General features: G+C 46.4%; 1 protein-coding gene across 2 annotated transcripts in view; it reads right to left on the bottom strand.

Annotated features, from left to right (window-relative positions):
* The window catches only part of IL1RL2 (interleukin 1 receptor like 2), a 45006-nt gene extending 23461 nt beyond the window's left edge, over positions 1 to 21545 (bottom strand). Inside the window, exons 1-6 of one of the 2 annotated variants that reach the window (XM_059658864.1) lie at positions 21065 to 21545; positions 20228 to 20294; positions 19343 to 19577; positions 16810 to 17005; positions 7349 to 7508; positions 1976 to 2050 (exon numbers count right to left, since the gene is read on the bottom strand). In XM_059658864.1, coding sequence (XP_059514847.1) covers positions 1976 to 2050; positions 7349 to 7508; positions 16810 to 17005; positions 19343 to 19577; positions 20228 to 20288 — 727 coding nt within the window. In that variant the 5' untranslated portion in view covers positions 20289 to 20294; positions 21065 to 21545. The remainder of the gene's footprint in view (positions 1 to 1975; positions 2051 to 7348; positions 7509 to 16809; positions 17006 to 19342; positions 19578 to 20227; positions 20295 to 21064) is intronic. The other variant, XM_059658865.1, reaches the window with a different exon arrangement.
* Positions 21546 to 26445: the final 4900 nt, after the last annotated feature.

Here is a 26445-nt window from a genome sequence, read left to right on the forward strand (position 1 = left end):
CCACTGATTTTATTTTCAAAAGTACATCATTTTGGCATTAGATTAAAAAAATTGTCTTTATTTTTTAATGTCACTTCTGTGGTTTTATTTATAAACTAGTGGCCTGGTGCACGGATTCATGCACATTGAAAAGAAATTAATTAGAAGAAATATTTTAATATCGCTACTTGTCCTTTCTCTATAATAGAAGTGTCAGAGATGAAAGAAAATTAGTAAAATCTATATGAAAATGATATATAAATTGATTAATAAATAAACAATAACAACATGATATAACAACAACAAAGACATGATATAAAAACAAAACATGATATAAAAACAATGACTGATAAATTGATTAAACTTATTCTAATATCTCCCTGTATACCACATTAAGAGTAAAAACACTTTCAGAGTGCTTGACTAATTTCCCTTGTGATGAAGTATTTACAACTTTAACTTTAACATCACATGCTCTTCAAATTCAAGAGAAAGCAACATATAACTGACCATGTCTGAAAACAGGTTCAGGTAGGAATATTTCTACTCTGTCTAGAGTTTCTCCTGTGATTTATTAATAGTCATCACAAATGCTAGCATCATGGAAAACTGTTTTCGAATTGATTTAAATGGGAGGCCAGTATCAGACAGGGACAAATATGACGCATGTGCAAGTCAACGTTTATTTTAAATGAATAGAAGATAGAGTTGTTGATTTCCTCTTCTGGGACTCTTGAGTTTTTCATAATTTGTATTAGTGTGATTTATTTAATACATTATTCTTATCATGTTACTATAATTTTTCAGATCCTTATTTGACTAACAAATTAGTCAAATCCAGAGTATGTTAAAATCTCCCACTATAATTGAAATAATTGCATTGTCTTATCGTATTGCTTTTGTATATCCAAGAGTTTTAGCTTCAAATATTTTGATGCACTGTTATTTGGCACATAACTTTTTTTGAGGGGAGAGGGGTAATTATAATTTTATTAGTATCAAATGATTCAATTTTTCATTTAATTTTTTGCATTAAAAGACATTTATCAGATTGAAAGATTCATATTGCCAAGATATACAGGCATATGAATTTATATTTAATCTTCTAGGTCATGTATTTTAGAACTATGTCTTTTAAAAATAGCATGTAACCGGATTTTAATATTTGATTCAACCTCAGCATTTATCTTTTAATAATAATTTGTTTAATTTACCTTTTTCTTCAGAAAGTATTCAACTAGTATTTTATTAGCAATTACCTTTACATTTTAAAAAATAATTTGAGCTCCTTTTTCTTCACTTAGATCATAAACTGAGGCAATGTTCACTGGTCCCTTCCTAAGTAAGATAAGGAAAATAACATGATAACTCTCTCTACTCCTTTAAAATAATTTCCAGTGCGAGATTGTATCATTCAGAATTCTTGACCAACATTATATTAGTAGTTTTATCATCTCTTTTGGGAATTATTTTTACATTTTCATCGCCTTTGCATAAACAGATTTACATTAATCATTTAGACCAATGATTTCCAATCGTTTTCAACTCATGGCACACATAAACTAATTACTAAAATTTGAAGCACACCGAAAAATATATGTTTTGCCTATCTGACAAAAAAATAGCTATAATTTTGATTCGTTCACCCTGGATGGCTGTTGTCAGTTTTTAATTTGACAATCTAAGGGAAGAGGCCAGTGCCTCTGACTACACATGAGGTAGTGCAGGCTGTAAAATGCCTGAGGCCAGCGAGTTGGAATTCACTCTCTTAGACCAGAGGCCAGCCGTGCTCACTGCCAGGCCGTGGCTGCCGCCACTGCCCAGGGCTCGGCTCCCTGGGTTTGCTGTTTCTGTGCCGCTCCTGCGGAGCCCAGGAACCTCCGAGCTGGAAAACGGGACGTGTGTGGAATGTTCTTCATCCCTGAAATTCAAGAAATTCCCTAGGCTGTTGATTTCTACCCTTAATGATTTCAATGGCTTTCAGAACTTTACTCACCAAGTTGTGCTTCAATTGTATTGTTTATTGGATACGTTATTTTAGGGATTCCTCCTTCATGTCCAACATTTTCTGCTAAGAAATCACACAGGAAATTGCATTAGAATCACATACAATACATTCCCAATTACTTTAATGTGATAATAGCATTAAACACTTGCAGACCCTCAAAAAACATTTGTCAAGAAAAACCATAACTCATGCCGTGTCAGTGTCACTCTATAAATGCATATTTTTAAACCAAAAATAACTGAATTGTTAAGGAAAAAGCCTAAAAGCTGGCCTATCAAGAGAATTTGCTTTGCCATTATATCCTATATAATAAAAGGCTAATATGCAAATTGTCTCCTCTACCAGGAGTTCGACCAGGGGGCGGGGCCGGCTGGCCAACATCCCACATCCCCTCCCCCAAGTCAACCCAGCCTGATTGGCCCTGATCAGGGAGGGCTGGCCAGACCCCACACGTGCACAAATTAATGCACTGGGACTCTAGTATTTACATATTTGGTATAAATATAAACTGATGAGCTCTCTCTATATAAAACCCTAATATGCAAATAGACTGAACAGCAGAACAACCAAACAACCAAACAACTGATCACTATGAGGTGCACTAACCACCAGAGGGCATGCACAGAACATGGCGGGTGTCGGCCTTGGCAGGATGGTGGAGCAGGTGAGCAGGAGCCCAGACCAAGGCAGGGCACCGGTCGCTGTCATCCGGGCGAGCCTCTGGTGGTTACTGACAATTCTTTACTCCCGCATGCCCTGGTCCTGCCTGTCGCTCGCACCTGCTGCCAGCACTGGTCCCAGTCACACCTGCTGGTCCCGGTTGCTTGGCACCATCAGTAGGTGAGAGTGGCAGCTGCTGGCCTCAATTGTCCCTGAGGGCTTCTCCACCTCCCCCTGCTCCTGAGGGGTGATCTGAGCAGCAGCCACCGCTCACACCCACTGACAGCACCAGCCCCGCTCGCACCCGCTGCTGGGTGGGGCCCCTGCCGTCAGTGCATGGGAGTGGCAGCAGCACTGGGAGCAGGGCTGCCAGCAGACGGGACCAGAGACCACGGTGGGAGGGGCCAGGCGGGGGCACAGAGGATGGGCTGAGACCCACTCCTGTGCCCACCGCAGCCTCACAGCCCACAGTTCCTTTCAAGGTGCACGAATTCATGCATTGGGCCCCTAGTTATGTAATAAAAGTCTCTGATAATCTAAATATACTTCTAAAGCATTGGCTATTATTAAAGCTCTGGCCTAGGTCCTAGATAGAAACAATGACCCTAATGTCTTGTCTTTAGTCCCATTCCTCCGTCCCCCAACCCTGCTTTTTCATGTCTTTCCTGTCCTTTCCCTTCTGTTTTTCTTTAGCTCTTTCATCCCTACACACCACTTTATAATTGCCTACCTTATATGACATGGACCCCCTTACCCTTTCATCTTTCTGTACTTCTTCTCTTCCTCATTTGTCCACCAAAATTTAACAGTCACTCTCTTAGTCCCATATTCTTCCTATCCATTTGGTGGGATGTGGAAGTTATAAAAAAGGAAACTAGGAAAATGCAAAAACATACATACTTTATGATGGCAATAATATTGGCACCTTCTACAAACTATTCAGATTCAGTACATCCCAAACAGAAATCATCACCAGCTAGATAACTGCCGCCTTCCATATGACCACACACATCTAAAATCTAAAAGTCATTCTAGGCAACAGCTTTTCCTTCACCTTCTTCAAATGACCAATCACCAAGTCAAACTAATTCTACCTCTTAACATTTCTCAGTCTGTGATTACTTACTCCTAAACCCTCTATTTTCTACTCTCTACTCTTTCCCTAGGCACTCTCCTAGGGAGAGTTTACATCCAGCTCTTCAATTACCACCTCAAGGCCAGTGACCTTGTAAGCTGTACTATCTCCAGTTCTTTCTCTAAGATCCAGACCCACATAGGCTACAGCCTCCTCAGTGTCTCCACTTGAGCAACTCAAAACCACCATGTACTCACATTCTCCGTGTACTCACGTTGTCCATGTACTCACTTTATCCATGTACTCACTTTGTCCGTGTTCTCACATTATCCATGTACTCACTTTGTCCATGTACTCACTTTATCCATGACCAAACTCATGATCACATTCCTAACCCGTTTTCCTCTAACGTTACCTTATTTTATTGAATAATATCATCATCCAATCACTTGTGTATGCCCAAAGCCTAGCTTCCTTGATCATGCCACATCCCTCACTTCACATTCAATCCTACACTAAGACCTGTGGATTTTACCTCCTAAAATGCCTCTAATCCATCACACCACATCCCTCCATCTTCAGGGCCATCATGTTGCCTGTACCTACTTGACATCTCACTTGCATTTCTTCACATGCCTACTAACCGCCACTCCTGTTTCTGTAGGGATCATCCTGTGCACAGCAGCCACAGTGAGCTTTCAGCAATGTAAGTCACATCAGCTAGCCTGCTCTCAACCTCTCTGCCATTTTTCGTAGGATAGATCCATACTTCCCGCTTTAGATTGCATATTCCCATCGAATCTTGGCTCCTGACTATTTCTCCAACTTTATAACCCACCATGATTTCCATCACTCACCATAGCTCCAGCCAACCTGTCTGCTTTCCACCCTTCAGAAATGCCATTGTCTGTATTGTTATAGGCCCTCACTTGGGCTGTGCCCTCAGTCTCAAAAGAGCTCACCCATTCCACTCCTCAGTGAATACTCCTGCCCATCGCATCACCAGTATCAGGAAGCTTTCCCTGACTTTTCAATGAGCCCTTGTCTGTTTGCTCTATCTTCCTTTCCTTCATTGCATTAATCTCCTTAGTTATTATCATTAGTACACTATCTGAGAAATTTCTCCCTCCCTCCCTGCTCAGGCTTCAAAGCCCTGGCAGAGCAGTGGACCTGGCTGCTTTCCTCACCATCATGTTCTCTCTGCTTAGCACAGGGCCTGGCCTTGTTAGGCACTGAGTGAAGAGTCGCTGAATGACTGCCTGAGAAGAAGCCCTACCGCTTCCATCCAAGTTTAGATGATCAACACTCTTCTGGACATTGAAGAAACATTCTAAATGGTCCAGGTCTCAGACCCTCTTCAACTCCTGCCCAAACCATCTCAAAACTTTCACCATCACAAACACAGCCTTGTCGCTCTGTACTTGCACCCGACCCAGGGCTCTTCAGAAGCAACATGATACACCTGCATGTGACCGGTCCCCTTGACCTTGCCCATGTGACTCTATGGCCTCCTCACTTTGTACTTACATATGCTCTGTCTAGATTAGTTTTACACCCAACATAATCTACAATGGCAGACACTTCTATGCTTTGCCTTATACTCTCTCTGCCCCTCCTTGCTCTTCTTTATTTCCATAAACCCTACTCATCTTTCACAATTCAGCTCAGATGACATTTCCTTTCTGAAGCCTTTAGGCCATTTACTTGCCACCATGGGGCAACTTCTGAATCTTTTCCTGCTCCCTCAGACACTGTCTATAACTGTCCTCACCACATAATGTGAAATGCTCTCTAGCTCCACTACCACTAGGCTGAGAGCTGCTCAACAGAAAAAAACAAAGTGTAGTGTTTTTAAAAAGTTTTGTTTATCAAATTTTAACAATTTGGGGTATACAATAGATCAAAATAAATGTTTACTTCAAATACATAAAATTAGACTCTTGGACTCAGTGACCTCTGACTTATTCTTCAGATGCCTTTGAAATTTTGCCTTTCAAAGAGTTCCCTCTGCTACAGGTAAAACGAAAGTACAGGAGTAGTCAGTCATTCAGTCCACACATAGCTCCGTGCCTAACGAGGCCAGGCTCTGGGTTCAGTGTTAGGGACTCAACTGTGACCAACACAAAGTGCCTACTTTCAGAGTTCTATCACTTAACGTAAAACCCAAAGCATAAAAATCGTAACAACTAATGCAATTAATTTTCACAGTTCAGGGGCTCCAGGTGGGAAGCAGGAAGCCACTCAAGCTGGACACACCTCCTCAGACAGCCACACCATCAAGAAATCTCTAAGCATTCCCAGGACATGAAGACTGACAGAAATCAGTGACAGACATGAAGGGGCAAGGCAAAGACATGCATACAGACATGTGCTACATGGAATTGTTCGCCTACAGTTTACATCATGTTATTAATCAATGTTACCCAATAAATTTAATGTTAAAATAAAGATGTATTTAGCCTCCAGTTCTTCCCATTTAGAGGAGTAAATACAGAAAACAACTCTCTACTGGGAAAGAAGCCACGGCAGCGAGCAGAAGCACCTGCTGAGTGTGTCAGAGAGAACCCGCTGCCCAGCCCTGCGGCCTGGGTTTGGCCTGCGGCCTCCACGAACCACTTTGTAAGGGCAGGAGGCCTCCTCCTGAACCTCTGCAAACTTAATGGCTCAAGCGACATTGCTAGTTCGGGTTTCTTCTGCCCCTAAGATTCGGCTTTAAAATTTTCAGGGCATATGCTTAAGAAATCCAGCTCTCTGGGCTGAGAACTAAGACCCCATGGGCATGAGGCATCCTGGAACCAATTTCAGAGACCAAAGCTAGCATGGCCACCGAAAGAGTCACACCAGTGAGGGCTCAGGGAAACAGTAATTTTCACAATATCCACCACTTACTAAATCTCTATTCTTGGCCAGGCATCCCAATAGCTACTTACATATAGGATGTGTGTGTGTTTTGATTACAGTGGACCAAGGGTTTTGAGTATTCTGTTTTCTCAGATGAGGAAATTAAATTGCTCATGCCTCATTCTTTCTACCCTCTGATTCTAATAGTGACATGTGAGAACCTGCTAACCTTTGAGGCATAATAATCCCTCGTTTGGAAAAACTGCTGTTTGAAACTGCTGTTTGAAATTCTCTGCTATTTTTAGATAGTCCCTTGCTCTTTAAGTCAGCTATGTTATTTTTAGACAGTCTCTTATTCTATAAAATATAGCTTTGTTTTTTAGCTTGAATAATAGAAAAGATAAACTTAACTGTCTGACCTTGCAAGCTAGCCATCTAACGTAAGGGGCTGATATGCTGATACTGATAATATTCTCATGCCAGGTGTTTGTTAGATATGATATATACTCAAGGTTACAGGCTGTTGGCAATAATAACTTACACAAAAACCTAGAAGGATATAAAAAGGGAATACTCCTTCGTTTGTTCAGAATTTGACAGAGATATTCTGCTCTGAACCCGCATGCAATAAAAAACTCCTAAGTAATTGACTTGTTAAGGTGTCTTGTATCTAGTTCGCTGATTTACGATACAACACCTTCAGGAGTATCAATCACTCGTCTCAAAGTCAGAGCGCCATCTCCCACAGAGCTGCAGGCTCAGGCAGTGGCCGTGAGCATACTTACTGACATTCACGGCAATTCTCCGGGACACAGTGAACTGCCTCCCTGCGTGTGTCAGGCTGGCTTCGCAGGCATAGCTCCCTCTGTCTTCCTCCGAAACGTTGTTCACTGACAGCTTTATTCCCCAATAAGTGAACCGCTCTCCTTTAATCTCTTTACAGTTCTAAAGATAAAAAAAGAAAAGAAAATTCAACTCAAAGAGCATTTTGGGATCAGTTACATTCCCAGTTGGCAGCATTCCATAAACCATGAGGAGATACAAGAAACTGTGTGGCCCCTAGACATTAGGTAGTGTATAAGCCCTAGACATTAGACAGTGTATAACCCTAGACATTAGGTAGTGTATAACCCAACTGAAGTCTGTATAGTGCTCTCCAGGAAGAGTTGGCAGAGAACGTTTAACAGGCTGAAGTGAGTGTTACGAACACTCAGTCTAATGGGAGTCGACGGACAGAGACTATGCGGCTGGAGGAAGACTCCATGGAGGAAGACAGGCTGGGCCATAAATGCGTTCAGTGGGAGGATGAACAGGCAGAGTCCTCCACCCGCAGGGCCTTCTCTCCCCGTGGGCCACCATCTGATGGCACCACACCCCTTGGCCAAGGCCTGCTTCACTGTGTCACAGGCCCTATTGTACCTGCATTTGTCAAGAGTTGGCCTTTTCAGAGGTAAAAAATAACTCATTCCCAGCATTCTATCTGGACCATAGTCAATGTGTGCTGACGAGGTTTATGAACAGCAGACGCCATGCCACTTTTCACACCCCCCACCCCCCTGCTTCCACTGCATCCACAAAACAGCCTCAGCCCAAACCGACTGAAGGCTGGTTAGTCTCAGGACACCTTTCTACCTATCATCCTCAGCAGCCACCCAGAGGCCAAGTCTCATACCCATCTGTCCTCCCAGAAGCTCACATTCTATGCTAATTGCTACTTCTCCCATCTCTCAGACCCACTTCTGAACGTTCATATCTTCCCCCTTTCTTCAGGAAGCTTCACTCTACAAAGTGACATCTTAGACAATGGAGCCCATTTTAGTCATTCAGCATTTAAGTTCCTGCTCCTTGCTCGCACTGAGAGGCCAGGCAGGAGGAAGATGCAGTCCCTGCCTCAGAGAGCGCACACTCGTGATAACAGAGAAGACAGACATTCAAACCCTCAACTTATAGATAAAGATCTCATTGCCCACGTTTTAGATCTCATTCTCTGCCTTCGGAGCAGTGTTAACAAATCTGTCTCAGACCCCCGTATTGCCGACAACAATCAAGGCTTAACTACAACAAGACTGCGCACAAAGAACACTAGGGGGTGCATCAAGAAAGCATAAAAAATGCGGAGTCAAAGAAACAGGACAAAACTGTCAATGGAGGATATTGAGTTCAGAACCACACTTTTAAGGTCTCTTAAGAACTGTCTAGAAGCTGCCGAAAAATGTAGTGAGATCCTCAAGAAATCTAATGAGACCCTCGATGTTATGATAAAGAACCAACTAGAAATTAAGCATACACTGATTGAAATAAAGAATATTATACAGACTCCCAACAGCAGACCAGAGGAGCGCAAGAATCAAGGCAAAGATTTGAAATGCAAAGAAGCAAAAACCACCCAACCAGAAAAGCAAAATGAAAAAAGAATCCGAAAATACGAAGATAGTATAAGGAGCCTCTGGGACAGCTTCAAGCGCACCAACATCAGAATTATAGGGGTGCCAGAAGATGAGAGAGAGCAAGATATTGAAAACCTATTTGAAGAAATAATGACAGAAAACTTCCCCCACCTGATGAAAGAAATAGACTTACAGGTCCAGGAAGTGCAGAGAACCCCAAACAAAAGGAATCCAAAGAGGGCCACACCAAGACACATCATAATTAAAATGCCAAGAGCAAAAGACAAAGAGAGAATCTTAAAAGCAGCAAGAGAAAGAAACTCAGTTACCTACAAGGGAATACCCATATGACTGTCAGCTGATTTCTCAACAGAAATTTTGCAGGCCAGAAGGGAATGGCAAGAAATATTCAAAGTGATGAATACCAAGAACCTACAACCAAGATTACTTTATCCAGCAAAGCTATCATTCAGAATTGAAGGTCAGATAAAGAGCTTCACAGATAAGGAAAAGCTAAAGGAGTTCATCACCACCAAACCAGTATTGTATGAAATGCTGAAAGGTATCCTTTAAGAAGAGGAAGAAGAAGAAAAAGGTAAAGATACAAATTATGAACAACAAACATGCATCTATCAACAAGTGAATCTAAGAATCAAGTGAATAAATAATATGGTGATCATAATAGAATCAGGGACATAGAAAGGGAATGGACTGACTATTCTTGGGGGGGGGGAAAGGGGTGTGGGAGATGCGGGAAGAGACTGGACAAATATCGTGCACCTATGGATGAGGACAGTGGGTGGGGAGTGAGGGCAGAGGGTGGGGAAGGAACTGGGAGGAGGAGAGTTATGGGGGGAAAAAAGAGGAACAAATGTAATAATCTGAACAATAAAGATTTAATTAAAAAAAAACAAAAAAACAAATCTGTCTCAGAAGGTGAAATGCAATAATGCCGGGACAAGCATTCGCTTACTTACCATGTAAACTACAGCTTCCTAGAAGTCTCCCATTATTGCTCTATAAACATCTTCATGGGGAACTAAGCTGTAACTGGACAATGGCTTACCCATGGGACGGGAGTGAGTAAGAGTCAGATAGGGGAAAGCATCAGACTCTGATAGTGTGATGTCACCTTCTTCGGAGAAGAAGCCAAAAAAAGCTTGAATCTCTGGACTGTGGAAACCTCTTCCCTACATGGGCTTCAGTAGGCACAGTCTCTGGGCCTCACTTTCCATGTTTCCATTGCTGAGAAGTCCCCTTGGCAATGGACTCATTCTTTCTTTCAGGTACAAATATTTAACCATATGAAAGTTCAGCCTTGCTAGCTTACGAGCCATTCTATCCTTTTACGGTAACAGGATGGCCTCTAATATAATCCACTGAAGCATTATTTTAGAGTCTAAATTCTCATAAGGCTTTGATTTTATTTAACAACTAGAGGCCCGGTGCACAAATTCGTGCACAGGTGGGGTCCCTCCGCATGGCCTGCAGGAATTGGGCGCAAACCGGCAGTCTAACGCTGCCTGCCACTCCCGCTCATCCCGGCCTTGCTGCGCCTGCCACGGGCTCTCGCCCAGTCAGTCCTGATCAGGAGAGGCTCACGTCACCATAGCTGTGCTTGCCAGTAGTAAGCCCTGTGTCTGGCGCTTGTCCCAAGGCAGGTGGGAGGGGGGCGGGACGCGATCTGCCTTCCAGGTGGGCAGTGGGACTCCCTTTCTGGCCCAGGATCTGGATCCATCCTGCTGATGTTCGCGCCAATTATCGGAAGCCACCTGGCGGCCACTTTTATATTGTTTCTTCCTTGCAGAGTGTCTAGGGAGGGGAAGTGACCGCAGTGCCTGAGGCCAACTTCCAGGAGGCAGTGCTGATGGGATTGTGCTGGCAACACTGGTCTGTTGGTGCCTGGCCCATTCTCTGCAAATTAGACCTGCACTACTACTGAGGGAGTGAGTGGCTGCTGCTGGGCTGGTGGGTGGCCAGGACAGGGGGGTTAGTTGAGCGGTGCTCCCGCTGTGGGAGCGCACTGACCCCCAGGAGGCAGCTCCTGTGTTTAGCACCTGCCCCCTTGTGGTCAGTGCCTGTCATAGCAACTGGTCATTGGGTTGTTCGGTTGCTTAGGCTTTTATATAGAGAGATTCTAAATCTAATAAGATTTAAAATTTAAAAATTCATAATGGCCAATATTTGAATGTGTTTCATGTTTCCAGCACCAAAAAGAACACCCCTGGCCCAGCGTGTACAATGGTTCTGAGGCATAAAATAGCCCAGAGCTCTGACTGAGAGGTTGTGGCTGTGGGAGAATGTGAAGATGAAACCAGAGGGACAGGCAAGGGATGTCATTGGAAACCACGGAAAGGGATGTGCTTTGGAAGCCGCCTAAGCAAGGAAACAGGGTTATTACACTTGTGTTTGAGAGTAATCTATCTGGCTGTGTGGGAAAGGATTAAAGATGAATGAGCAAGAAACTAGAAAAATTTTAGAAAGTTATTTCCATAAACTAAGGCTAAACAGAGCATGAACTAAGGCAGTACAGTAAGAACAGCAAGAAGAGAACACAAAAACAATGATGTTAAACAATTCCAATCCACAGAATTCAGTGACAAATTTGGAATATGGAGAGAGAACAGGATTTTCATGACCCCATTTTGGTTATGCAAAGGTGTTGTTAGATAGGAGAGAGAATGTAAATAAAATACAAAAGAATGATCAGATTTGGGGGTGAGACCAAAGTGGCTCTAAATATGGTAGCAATGGTTGAGTTACGGATGGAAATGTTTAAGAGGAATACATGTTAGGCCATTGGACAAAGTATCTGGAGGTTGAGAAAAAGATCAAAGTGGGAGAGAGAGTTGGGAACCCTCTGTGCATGAATGGTTCCGTGAGCCATCCCCATCTGAATGTAATCAAGGCAAGAATAGAAGATGACCGTGGCTGAAATTGAAACCCCCAAATCTAAGGCCCCAATATAGAGAGAGGATGAGAACCCAGTGATGGTTGCTAAGGAAAGAATGGGGGGTTGGGGGGAGCAGAGATAAAAGAAGTGAGTCTCAGGTAGAATAGAAGAGAGAGTTCTTAGCTGGAAAGAATGTCCAGTAGTTATGAATGCTACTAGGAAATCAAGCTTAGGACTGAAAATGAATGTTAGGTTTGGCAGTGGGAAAGCCAGGAGTAACCTCACAGTACAGATCCCGCACGATGAGATCCTTGTTGTACTGAGGAGTAATTTGGAACCGAAAAAAATGGAGACATACAGCTTTTCCACGTGTAGGCACTTCTCTATCTATCTATAAGAATGGGCGTTTAATGTCCAAACTTTCTCCCCTCAACCCCTTCGATTTCAAGGACAATCTTTATCCCTCCCAGGCCTCAATTCTCCCAGCCACAACTTAAACTTTGTCCATAACTACTATGTCTCTAAACTCTTAAAAGCATATATATCGTTCTGATTATAATTTTTTACTATGCCACCTCTTCATCCCTTTATTTTCACTAAGTAATAATATCTAATAATGTTTGTTACAGTAATTGCTATGTGCCCACAGCAAACTAAATGCTTAGTGGAGAGATTATTTCATTTAATTTTTAAAACTCTATGAGGTCCTAGCTCTCAGACTTGATTTAGTTGCAAGAAACAAAAGCATTCTGGCTATTTTAGGCAGAAAAGGATTCAACACAGGGTATTAGGTGCTTACAAAATGTTAAGAAGTGCTCAGGGAGTGAGGTCTGGTCCAGCGCCGCACTGTGGGACCAGCTCATACAACAGCTGCTACCTCCCCCACAATCATGACGGTGGGGCCCCGATTTGGAACTACACCACCTGCAAGTCAGAGGCCAGGAGCGGCTATTCCGCCGCTGTCCTTGTGAAATCCTGTCACATCAGGCAGAGCCAGCCCAACAAGTAACTCCAGAGACACATGCAGGAGGCTCCCGCCCTGCTGTGCTGCCCTCACACCAGCCTCCCCGGAGCAGGGGACACGCTGCGTCCGTCCAGGGCGGAGCTGCAGGCACCCTGGCAGCGCAGGTGTGCTGGTTGCCCTGTCTTCCTTCCAGCTTCCTGGTCTCTGTGGCGGGACGAGGCTCACCGTGGACGGTGAGTGTTTGCCACCATGTCTGCCATATTTCCTGCCTGAACTTCCTACGCACCTGATCCAATTTCTTATCTTAATTTGAATCAGTCCCCTTAACCCTTTATTTACTCCTAATTTCTAGTTTCCTTCGGGCATTGTTTTCTTTCTAAATCTAAACCAAATCTGGACTCCTGTGGCTACGACTTTCATCACCCCTTTCAGCCACTGAACTCTGTAGCCTTTTGCCTGCCAGCGTATCCACCCTGCAAACCCGCACCAGGTCAGCCCTGTGGTCCCCGCCCGCGCCAGCTGAGCACTGTGGGAGGTAAGTATGAGTCTTGGCACCACTCCAGATGCATGGTCTTCACTACCACACTCACCTACTCACCACGCTGCCTGTTCAAATCTCCCACATGGCATCTCCCAGGTAACAGAGAGAACAGAGGCCTTCACAAATGAGTGACCTCTGCTTACCCCTCCTTTCCTCCATTCTACCAGTTCCACTTCATGCACTTTTTAAAATGATCCCCATTTTTTATTAAATTCTAAAATAGCCTAAATAATCAACACACCACCATCATCAAGTCCTTCCAATTTATTCACTATAGTGCCCACACGAAGACTTCACTCACATACAAAGTTGATCATGTCACTATCCTGGTGGTGTGGTTAGCTGTTAAAATACTGTGAGTGGGAAGGGCTGTGTGTCAGTTAGCATGCAAGGTCTCCTACTCCTAATACCACTTTAGCCCACGCTTACATGTACCCTAAATTCTAATCAATGCCCCAAACCATTCTCACTGATACCTTTTCACATACTGTTCCCTTGAATTCCCATCCTCCCTTCCCTTCCTCCCAGGTTAGCTGCCAATCATTCTGTAAACACAGCACAGCAGTCACCTCCCTCAGAAAGGCCTGTGGCTGATCTTATGTTGCGTCCTTTGAGTTCACCTTGTGCTCTAAGGAAAACTGTTTCGCTTGCTTGTCTGCCCTTCTGGTAAATTATAGCTATTGGAAGCGAGGGCTCTCTCATCATTACATCCCTAGTGCCTGGCATGGCATCAGGCAGATGATAAGCTCTAAATATTTTCATAATTTATTCCAACCCTCTCATTCTACAGATGAAAACACTGAGGCCCAAGGGGTGAGTCAGTTAGTGGCAAAAACAGAGCCATAACTGAGGTACTGGGTCTGCACAGGTTGACACTGCAGAATGGCCCCTCCTCCTTATACTACCTGCCTCCTAGCTCCCTCCCATCTTCTCGGGCTGAGTGGTTATTTCAAAATGAAACTTGCCTGAGTCTCCCTCATTTATAACCTGGTTCGTAGCAGAGAAAGAGGCCAAGCACCTGCTTGTTAAAAAGATCCGTAGGATCAAGGTTGATGCCCACGTAGGACCAATCATGGAGCTCTGGGTTCGTCTCCGGGTCTTACAGAGATTGGCATGCATTTTAATAGTGGTAAGTATTATAATGCTGCTTAAATTGCTAACAACGGCCCATTCCTCTAATCCGATCACGCTGGGATGGAAGGGAACAGGCTGTGCCCTCAGGCGAGTGGCCTTGGGATTGGAAAGCCTTCTGAAATCATGTGGTCCAAACTCACTTCCTAAGGGAGAAAACGAGGTGCAATGCGCCTGCATCTCGGCACTGGGGGTGCGGCAGAGTGATGCTCACAATCTGCCTCTGCAAATGGCACTGCGCTCACGGCCGTGCGCTCAGCAGGGGCAGGGCAGGCCAGAGTCCTCCTGGGAAGCCCGGGCCGGTCCCGCTGGTGCCAGGAGGGGCTGTGAGGCTGCGGTGGAGGCCGAGGCCTGAGGAGCAGCGCCTGGGGAGCCACGAGGGGAAGTGGACACTGGTTCCTGAGAAGGCGGACTGGGCTTCAGAAGTGGGTGAGCCACACTCCAAAACCCACACCCACCGAGGGCTACTTCTGCATCTCTTTCTAAGCAACTGAAAGGAGAAGGGGGAAAGCGCATCGTGGACGTGAATCACAGAACTAACAAACCCAGACTGCAGCTCTCTCATTCTGTGGACTAAGCCTGAGGCATTGGCAAACGTGGAACTTGCAGGCAGCCTCACCAAATTTCAAACTATTTACAACATATGGAGTAGATTCTCTGCCACAGTGCGATTAAGCTTACTTAATGGATGGTCGTTTTGCTCTTCGTTCTAATTAGCATATTAGCTCTTTATTATATAGGATGATCCAAAAATCCATCTCATAAAGTTATTAAAATAACAGCAACTTAAAACCCAAGAAAACGGGGGGGGGGGGTGTAAATGAGAGCATAAATTAATGAAACAGAGTTAACAAAGTTAGCGCTTTGAAAAAATTATTCAAGTTGATAAATCCCTGGCAGGAGTCAACAAAACAAGAGAGAGAGAAATATGACACCAAATATGAAAAAGAGACATCACCTCAAATCCTACAAACATTAAAAAGGTAATAACAGTATATTTTGAACAATTTTAGCTCAATAACTTAAAAATTGTAAAGGTAAAATGAAAATTTCTAAGCAAGCACAATGTGCTAGGTTTGCTATAAAGAAGCAGTAGGGCATCTGAGTGGTCCTATAATTAAGGACTCTGAATTCTATGATTTAAAAACTTTCCTTCAAAGGGAAGTCCCAGTCTTACATAACTTTACTATAAACACTAAAAGCACATAGCAGAAGAAATAAAATCAATCTTAAACATTCCAGAAGAAAGTAAAGATTACTTCCCAACTTATTTTCTAAGGTCAGCATATTCTTTATACCAAAATTTGACAGGGACAAAGCAGGCAACAAAAATTACAAACCCACCTCTTTATGATTTAGATGAAAATTTTTTTGACAAATCAGGCAAGCCAAATCTGGCAACATATAAAAAGGGTTACACACCAATTTAGATTATTCCAGTAAAGCAACATGGGTATAACATTCACAAATCAGTTCCTGTTATTCAGTACAGTAACAGAGTAAAAAGAAAAAAATATCTAATAATTAGGAAAGGCAGATAAAATTTAACATCCATTCATAATATGACTTCAAGCAAACTAGAACTTAACCCCAAAATAAACATGACACTTAACAGGACTAATAAGAGTAGCCGCTTGTTGGGGGAGGGGCCATGGGCCCAGGACACACATGGGTCAGGAGTGGGAAGGAGACTTCCGGGGGTTATGCTGTGTGATTATTGCCTCATGTGCACGTGAGGGCCCATTCAAACATAGGAATTAATTAATCTGCTAGAAAAGAGAAATAGCCAAGGATGGTCTGAAAAGTAAGGATGGTAGGGAGGAGGTGGAAGATACAAATAATAAAATATTAAAAAGCTATCCTATATAATAAGAAGCTAATATGCAAATCAACTGAATGGCAGAACAACTTGTCATCATGATGTGCACTGACCACCAGGGGGCAGAAGCTCAACACAGGAACTGCCCCCCTGGTGGTCAGTGCGCTCCTACAGGGGGAGTGCTGCTCAGCCGGAAGCCCTGTGGCAGCGCTAAGGATGTCCGACTGCTAGCTTAGGCCCACTCCCCAGACTGTGAGAGGGTGCAGGCCAGGCTGAGGGACCACCTGGAGTGCATGAATTTCATGCACCGGGCCTCTAGTAATAACCATAAATTTAAACATAAATAATTAGCAGATAAGATTGTCAATAGCAATCAGCTATCAAATCTGTCTGAGATACACAATCTCTTTACTAATTTTGCCTTAAAAATACAACTTACATTGAAAAAAACAAGTGGGTTTTAAAGAAAAGAAGGGACAGTATTAATGGGAAAATCCTTTTTTTTTTTTACCTTATACCATTTTACTGAATCCAAGACACAACTCTTCGGGAAATGCAGGTGACATGTCAGGCTGTCATCTTTCCCAACATGCAGTATTTGTTCGTGCCCATCTGGGAAATTCATTTGACTGTTTCTGGACATGCCGCACCCATATTTTTCAAACACAGTTAGGTTTACGTGTACTTGGCGACACATGTCTGTATCACTGTAAGAAAACAACAGAGTGACCCTCATGAAACAATCACAGGACCAAACGATGCCGGTCATCTTCAAATACGTGCAAATCCTCCGTGAGGCACAGTGCGAACACGCCGCCTCCAGCAAGACAAGCACAGCTCACAGGCTCGCAGCACCCAGGGCAAGTGCTGACACATGGAAACACTGGACGCGCCCTACCCAGGGACCAACGGGGACATGGCCGGGGGCCGACAGACACGGGTGCCGCTGCGCGTGGCCTAGGAGGACAGACCCTGTCATAGTGTTCCAACCTGGGGGGCTCGGGGAGAAATAGCCCAAATTAGGGATTTAATATAAAATTTCCTGTGCTCCTTCAAAATGTCAGTGTCGTGAGGAACAGCCCAAGGACCTGTGCAGGGGAAAGAGCAAAAGCACATGGCAGCCAGAAGCAGGGCGTGATCTTGCCTGGCCCCTGCTGGGAAGAAAAGGCGTGTATTGCTCGCCACTGAGAGGATGGGTAAAAGTAGAACATGGACTGAGGGTTTGATAAAGAACATCGTACAACAGTGCAATTTCCTAAAGGTGTCATCTGTGTGTGGTTAGTAAGAGCATATTCTTGTTGATAGGGAATACACATTGAAATAGTAAAGGGTCAGGGGTCATAATGCCTACAACTCACATGATTTAGGAAAAATGATTTAGAAAACTTATCAAGTGTGATGTACAAATATATGGAGAGAGAATAATAAGGTAAATGTGGCAAAGTGTTAAGGGGAATCTAGTTAAAGGATAGATGAGAGTTCTTTATACTAGTCTTGCAAATTTTATGTGAATTTGAAAGCATTTCAAATATACGGTTTACTGAGTATGTATCATGTCTATGTATATGTTAAAATTTTATGGAAATTCTTGTTTATTTTCTTCTATTACAGACAGTATCTGTTTCCTTTCTGTGAAAGATGATTTTCTGCATTTCCCAGCTCCCAGGTTCAAATATTTTAAATCCAGTCTGGATTTCACAGTGAATTTGTGCGACATACAATCTCCACCTCTAGTTCGTATGTCATGGGAGAGCACCGCCCCCCCCAGCATGATGGGCCTGGTGAGTGAAACTGGAAAGAGGCCAGGTACACGGGCACCGGCCACTTCTGTTTCTGTACCACTGAGTGATTTTGTCCTGTAGGTCGATCTGACATATGAAAATGAGGAATCTGGCATGAATCAGAGCCGGGCACAGAAAGGGACCAGCAAACACCACAGAAACAGAATGAGAGGGAACGCAGCTTCCCTTTGGAGGCGCCTACATCCCCTGATCTCAGCTCATTTCACTTCGGCCCTAGCAGGCTGCCATGCTTCCTTTCTGCAGACAAGAGAGCCATGCCTCAGGGAGGCCAAAGCATTCGTTAGGCCAGCGGTCGGCAAACTGCGGCTCGTGAGCCACATGCGGCTCTTTGGCCCCTTGAGTGTGGCTCTTCCACAAAATACCACGTGCGGGCGCGCATGTACAGTGCGATTGAAACTTCGTGGCCCATGCGCAGAAGTCAGTATTTTGTGGAAGAGCTACACTCCAGAGACCAAAGAGCCGCATGTGGCTCGCGAGCCGCAGTTTGCCGACCACTGCGTTAGGTCATGCACATGCGTGTCAGTAAAGGTAGGTCACAAAACGGGGCCCTTGGGCAAAATGTGGTCCAAAGGTGTGTTTTATTTAGGCAACACACACAAAGCTATTGAAAAGTTACACACACACACACACACACTAATTTTCAGGTTTCCTTGAAAAAATGGAAAATGGACTTGAGCTGAATAGACTGCCGCCTTTGGTGCGGCACGCTCCAGCTCACCGCAGTCCCCACCAGCACAGCGTCCCCGTCTGCACAGAGCTGTCATTCATCTACAGTGTTACTTTCCAGCACAGGGTACACTGGGCCCCAGCAGACGTGGTGCTTTGTCACTGGTACATTTCCACAGCAGATGCCTTACAAAAAGGTGGGCAGAGGAGGCTGGCTCCCCTCCGGACGTGCAGCCCATCACAGGGACGCCGGGCATGCGGAGAATGAGGGCAGCGACAATAGTGGGAGACACCACCAGCTTTGGAAGTTGGTCTGGCTGTGGCATCATTTCCACGGGAAAAGCTGTATTTCATATTCTAACAACTGATTTACAAATCTTCTCTGCTTTAAAATGTTTTCATTGGAAATTGTTTTATAACAACTATAAAACTATATTTTATTCTTCTCATTGAGTTTTTAAGTTCTTACGAATTTATTAAGAATTTTCCTAAAAGAATTATAGACATATAATTATAACATGTCAGTGAGAGAGAGATTGGGAGAGTGTGCTGGTGCTCTTTAAGGGAGGAACTTACTTTATCACACACCGGTAGGTCCCCGAGTCCCCCCAGGCCACGGGCAGGAACACGAGCCAGCTCTGCTCCTGGTGGATCCTCGCCTGCGAGTCGGTGGAGACTGGGCCTTTGCGAGGGTGTCTGTACCAGGTTACACGTGCTTTCCCAGAAGTGAGCAGAGGGGATGTGCAATTAAAGGCAAAAGGCTGCTTTGCTGAAGATGCCTCGGTTAGCACACGAATGACCTGGCATTCATCTAGGGAGAGGAAGGGAAAATAATCATGAAAGGGAACTTTATTAATAGTTTAACGAATGTGTCAATTCCTAGCCAATTTCATTGGGAGGTTTCTCAGTGTGGGAATTTCCCAAAAATAGTGTGTTGGTGTGAAGCACAATTCAGAGTCCTCCCAGCGTGTCCATAGGACTGAATCTCCTGCTTCTTCCCGGTGTCAGCCTCTGGAATGAGCCCCTCTCTCCCTTCCATCGGAAGGCCTTCATTCTTTGCCCTCCCCTCAGAGGAAACCTTCCTGCTCTCGGCCCTCCTTGTCCTGTTTTCTGTCACCAGCTATTTTGTTTAAAAATCCGCTTGCTTTAAAGTTCCTTTCCACCAGATTGCCTGGTTTGCTTTTACCTTGGGCCATAGAACAGAGCTGTCACAGGACACAGACAGCACTCCATCCATTTGCCCTTGAATGCAGGCCTTGACTCGCACTTTGCCTACCCTCCTCCTCTCCTAAGTCACCTCAAAGCTCATACGCTTTTGGGGCCGAGCACCAGGCGTTGGAAGGGAAGCTCCCACTCCGCAGACCCCTGCCTGGGCCCCCCGCCCCCCAGGTCCACACACCAGGCGGGAGGGCCGCAGGGACACAGGGTGAGGTGGCCGAGGCCCAGGCAACGCCAACATACCTGCGCCCAGAAGCAGCGGGAGGGCCACGGACACGCACAGCAGCAGGGACGCCGCCCCCATAGCAGGCTGCGGGAAGAGAAGGGGTAGGGCAGGGCCAGCTCGGCGACCTCTGAACCTCGGAGATCCCAGGTCAGCCGCTGGCCTTCCCTTCCTCCTGGGGTGCCCTCCACCTGGCCCCGCGTGTACCTTCCCTGGCCCTTCCTATCCTTGGGCCGACCTTCAGGATTGGGTGGAAGAGCCGCGGGCGGTCGCAGAGGGGAGGCGGGGCGCGGTGGGGGCAGGAGCGGGTCCCCCCTCCAGGGAGCGCCATCGCTTCCTGGGGAGGAGGCGATTCCCCCTTCCGTGGGCAGTGAGGTGGGATCGCTGGGAGGCTCCCTGGGAGGCTCGCCCCCAGCCGCCTCAGCCCTGAGGGTCCAGGTCCCCTGTGCGTGGCACGTGGCCTCCCCTGCGTCTGGGGCCTCGGGTCCGCAAGGCCTGAGCCCACATCCCAGCCCGGCCCACCTGGGAGCAGGTGAGATCCACCTGGGAGCAAGTGAGATCCACCTGGGAGGGGCCGGTGGGATCCACCTGGGAGGGCCGCCTGGGAGCAGGTGAGATCCACCTAGGAGGGGCCGGTGGGATCCACCTGGGAGGGCCACCTGGGAGCAGGTGAGATCCACCTGGGAGGGGCCGGTGAGATCCACCTGGAGGACCACCTGGGAGGCCAGTGAGGGTCATCTGGGAGGGGCCAGCGGGAGGCCGGCAGATGCGGGTCCCCCAGCCGGTGGGAAGCCGCCGGGGTCCGACCTCTGGCCTCAGGTCGCACAGGTCCGGCCACCTGGTTCCCGCACACCTACCTGGGCGCCCCGGGGGCGGACCGGAGCCTGGGGCTGGGGAGCGCGGGGCTGGCTCCGGGCGGGACGGCGGGCACCTCCCGGCCCGGCTGCTCCCCGCCACCAGCGCTGCGGGCGGGGCGGGCACTTCAGCGCGGGGGGAGGCGCAGCCTCGCGCAGGGGCGGGTCCGAGGCCGCCTGGGCGCCTGGCCCGGGGTCCCCGCCGCCGTCGGCCCGCCCCGTCCTGTGCGCGCTACGCGTTCGGTGCGGCCGGGCCTCCTCCGGCGGCACTGGCGCCCCCAGGGGGAGCCGTCCCGGCGGCTCCTGGCGAGTCGGGACCAGCACGGACGCGCCGCGCTCGGTAACCAGGAAGCCGGCCGCCTGGGGTGACGCCCAGCCCCGGAGCACGGGCTGCTCGGGTCCCAAAGGGGAGCGGGGGCTGCCCAGGGGCTGCTGCCCTGGCCACTGCGACGGAAGGAAATCTAAAATGCGACCATCATTCAGGATCTCCCTGCGCCCGGGCTGGGGCGGCTGCAGCGCGTCCCATGCACCGCAAAGCTGGCGGCTCCCCCCGGGCAGGCACTCGCCGAGGCTGTGGCTCCATCCCGCCCAGCCCCTGTGCGCGCTCGGAGGCGACGGATCAGTGGTTCTCTCTCACATCCATGCTTCTTCCTCTCTCTCTTTAAAAAAGAAAGGAATCAATAAAAACATATTCTCCGGCGAGGATTAGAGAGAGAGAGAGGCGGTTCGGGGCCAGGCCGCCGGGGCTCTGGGGGCTGGGCCCCAGGCAGAAGCTCCACAGGCGGAGAGGAAGGAGGACTGTGCCAGCCGCGCTCCCAGGCGGTGTGGCCGCGGCTTGCAAACCCCCACAAGGTTCCAGGTCACCGAGGCCCCGGCGCTTTTGTGTCTGTGGGTGTTGTCTGTCACCACTTGCTGTGTTAGAAATTAAATAGAGTTTGAACATTTATTTTATCCATTTTAAATAACAAAAAATGCATTATGTGTGCCTAAGATCATAAATATCAGACATTTTATGAAAAATAACTATACTTCGCAAAACAGACTTCCTGAGAAAAATGATACTGTTCTACAAACAACTGCATACTCATGGCCAATATTTGGAAATCTCTTTAATGTCTCACCTAATGGAAGAACACAGGGTTCTCGAACCTGCTTCCGCATCTAATTGCTTCTGAGGGAACATGTCTGTGTAGCCCTGCACCCCCAGGCGCTCTGGAGAGCGCTGGGTGGCGGTGAGTGGAGGCCTTGTTCTGTTCCTGCAGCACTAGGGGAGTTCCTCTGCACAGACATAATTTATAAGGCGGATGCCCCCCGCACCCGCCCCAAAACAAAACAAAGGTGTTACTGTCAAAAACAGTCCAGTCCTTGCACTTAGAGCTGTTGTTATAAGCAGTGTTGAAAGATGTTCCTAAATCTTTTTATTTTGTCCTTTTCAGTTCCTACTTTATGAAGAGACAAACTTGTGCCCCCTCTTGTTACGGTTTGAGGGTGAGCATCGTGCCAAGTCTAACCAGTACAGGGCCCCAAAGTGTATGGAGTGAAGAAGGGCCATCCCAGCCCCCCTCTCTTACTGGATATTCCTGACATTTTACTTTGCCAGTGAAGCTATGGGCCTATCACTTGGGGACTGTGAGCTTTGCAATTGAAAAACCAAAGTCCAGCCGAAACTGGTTTGGCTCAGCGGATAGAGTGTCGGCCTGCGGACTGAAAGGCCCCAGGTTCGATTCCGGTCAAGGGCATGTACCTGGGTTGCGGGCACATCCCCAGTGGGAGGTGTGCAGGAGGCAGCTGACCGATGTTTCTAACTCTCTATCCCTCTTCCTTCCTCTCTGCAAGCAATCAATAAAATATATTTTTTAAAAAAGAGCTAAATAACTCAAAACAGGTCATAGGTTGTGTAAGCAAGACCCAGCAGCAGAAATAAGAATTAGCAGTTTTTCTCTATACACCTCTCCCACCCAGTAAATGTACTATCCTCAGCGTGGTGCTTCTTATCTTAAAATGTGTGTGTGTGTGTGTGTGTGTGTGTGTGTGTTTCTTAAGCAATACAAAGTATTGTTGTTAGTCTTTACACAGCTCTACACTGGTAACTTGCTTTTCTCACTCGGCATTCTATCTCTGAGACCAAGCACTTGGAGGAGTGTAGCTCTCATTCACTTGGAATGCTGTATCGTATTCCACTGCATAACTAGACCCCATTTCTGTATCCATCACCTTTGGACATTTACGTTGTTTCAAATTTATATGTTGCTCTTAAAAGTAGTGCCCTGGTGCAGGTTTCTGTAATGTTCTGTGCGGGTTTTCAGAGTGAAATGGCAGGATCATTGGGCAGGTGCATCTTCAATTACATTAGAAAATCCCTGACTTTCTCCACATCTGTGTCCTTTGAACGATAAGGGTTTCCCACTTCATGTGCTTGCCAACATAGTTGGCAATGTCACACTGTTCCATGTTGCTAGTTAAGTCAGCCCAATGCTGTAAAAGCTGTCATCTGATTTTATTTTGCATTCCACTATTTACTACTCAGGCGGGACATCTTTGGCCAAGTGGGAGTTCTCTGTAAGAAATTCCTTCTCATGTTTGCCCTTTTGCCCACTTGGTTTGTCTTCCTCCCATTAATTTGTAGAAAACTCACTGAGGTCTACCTTTGATGTCGCATGAGGGCACGTCCCAAGGGACATGCAGACGTGCGTCCTGGCCTCTCCCTGAAGGAGCGCAGGCCAGCAGTGCCTCTTCCTTACAAGACAGGTGACCAGGCCCACTTCTCAGAGGTGACATTTGGGAAACGTCCTTAGCAGAGTGTCTGAGGTTACAGATCCCCGATGAACCAGGCTTCTTTGTCATCATCTTCTCACCAACTCCTCCTGTCGCAATCTTTCCAGTTGCAGATGTTTTTGCAAATATTCTTAGAAGCTTATGCTGTTAGTCACAGGGATGGGTCGTTTACGCTGTTAGTCACAAGCAGGCGAGGGACTCTTCCCATTGGTTGATGTTTTTTATGAAGTGAAGCAGCTTCCTCTGCAGGTCATCACCTCCTCTGGAGAGCAGGCAGCAGCGTACAGCAGCACCCTGTGTGTTCTGGAGGTATTGCTCAGTTCAGGTTTGCTGACTTTTACCTTCAATCTATTTGATCCTCAAACCAGGATATCATACATATTCAGAAGAGTTGCAAGGCAGTTATTTATATTAGAGATTGTATACTCTGATGTATATTTTATACATAGTACCTTTTATTTGTTTTAACTAAACATCAGTGATTTCCCAACTCTAAAGAGAGAGTTTATAGTGAGAATGAAGCAGGAATATGGTTGCGTGTCGTGGTCAAATCAGGCTGGGCCGGGAGGTCGGGGCTCCACGAAGCTCTCGACACCTTAAGGCTCTCCCTCCTCACATTTTTCCTGAGACACTTGAGAATACACAGCAGCAACTCTATAGCATCCTTTTGTTGCTGAAATGAACGAACTTCTAGCGATGTAAGAAGTACAGGGGTGACAGAAGAATAATGCTAAAAACATTTGGTTTCCAGGGGTTCTAGGCCTAATTTCTCCCTCAGCTTCCATTCGTCAGTCCATCATTCACTCAAGTATTTGTACCATTCCTCTGACGTGCCGGGCACTCTGTGTGCCAGAAGCCATGCTGGGGAAGAGGCAGCCCCCTCAGAGCTTGCAGTCTAGAGTTGAGCTTGTGGAGTGGGGAATGGGAAGGTATAGGGAGGGGGGATACTGAGTAAGAAAACTTGAAGAGGAGATTTCAGGTTAGTGAGAAACATGAAAGATATGGAATCTGGTGAAGGGGTAGCGAGGGTGTTGGGAAGGCTTTCGTACGTAATTGACAGCGTAGCTGAGGCCTGAGTGATGAGGAGCCACCAGGTGGATAAGCGCACGGATGAAGAGCTCTCCTTACAGAAGAAACAATAAATCTCGGAAGGAAGAAAATTTGGAAAATTTAAAATAATAGAAATGAAGTCTGTAGAATACAGTGACTAAGCAGGAGTGTTGATGGATACAGTCATGAGGCAGGAGGAAGCCCAGGGCCTGTGGACAATAAAAAGAAGATTGGATTTTATTCTAGGCAAAATTAAAAACTAGTATGCAATTTAGAGCATAAAAGAGATATCATGCTGATGATTAAAATCCCACTAGAATGGCGAGTTACAAAGACTGACAATACCACGTGTAGAGAACATGGAATGACGGAAGCTGTCACGCAGCACCTAGGAAAAGGATTTGGTATTATCTACTCCAGCTAACTCAGCCAGTCCCTGAGGGATACACCAGATAGAAGTGCATACATACTAGTATATTCAACAAAAGAGATACTTGCTAGAATTTTCATGGCAGGAGTATTCATAACATTAAAAAACTAGAATTTACAAGAGAAACCAAGATGGCGGCATAGGTAAACACCAGAGTTTGCTGCCTCAAACAACCACTTCAAAAATACAACTAAAAGATGGAACGGACATCATCCAGAACCACAGGAAGGCTGACTGAGTGGAAATTCTACAACTAGAAGGAAAGAGAAAAGCATACCGAGACTCAGAGGAGGCGCAATGCGGAAGTAAAATACTAAGGTGCGGAGGTGCATGTGGAGCGGGCTGGTGGCTGAGGGCTCGGTTGTCGTTTTCAATCGGGAGGGAGTCTCCGGCTCTGAGCTTCAGTTCCAGGCGAGTCTCTTGGGACCCAGACTCATACGGGAGAAGGGGACTGTCTGTCATTGGTTGGAACTCGAGGGCAGCTTTCTCTCCGAGGGGCTTGCAGCGATTACCGGGACATTGAGAAGCAGAGCCTCTGAGGGTAGGACTGAGAGCAGCCATAACTGCTAGCCCCACCCAAACTCTGCAGGGATGTTTTTGCTGGATAGTCTCAGGCAAAGGCTAGATTAGCACCTCCCTAGAGATCCAGGAGCCAGTGTACCCAGAGGTCAGAGTGGGACCATCCAGTTTGCAGCTCCGTGGAACCATAAAGGACACACTCAGGGGGCAGACTCAGTGAGCACCAAAGCCCCATTGAAGCAAGTCTTGCCCCATAGGGTGTCTCCAGCACAGAAGTTCTCCCACTGCAGACACAGCTGATTCTCATAGCCAATTGGCCTGGAGGTCAATTCCTCCCAGTGATACCTACAACAATCAAGGCTTAACTACAACAAGACTGTGCACAAAGGCCACAAGGGGGTGCACCAAGAGTGTCCTCCTCAGGTAATTGGGGAGGCTGAACCACTGGGCCCTAGAGGACACTTAGCACGGAAAACCACTTTATCAACACAGGGAAGCATAAAAATAATGCGGAGACAAAGAAAAAGGACACAAATGATAGAAATGGAGGAAAGCAAACTAGTGGATATAGAGTTCAAAACCACACTTTTAAGGTTTTTCAAGAATTTTC

The sequence above is a fragment of the Myotis daubentonii genome, chromosome 12 (genome assembly GCF_963259705.1).
Source record: "Myotis daubentonii chromosome 12, mMyoDau2.1, whole genome shotgun sequence".
NCBI classification, from domain to species: Eukaryota; Metazoa; Chordata; class Mammalia; order Chiroptera; family Vespertilionidae; genus Myotis; species Myotis daubentonii.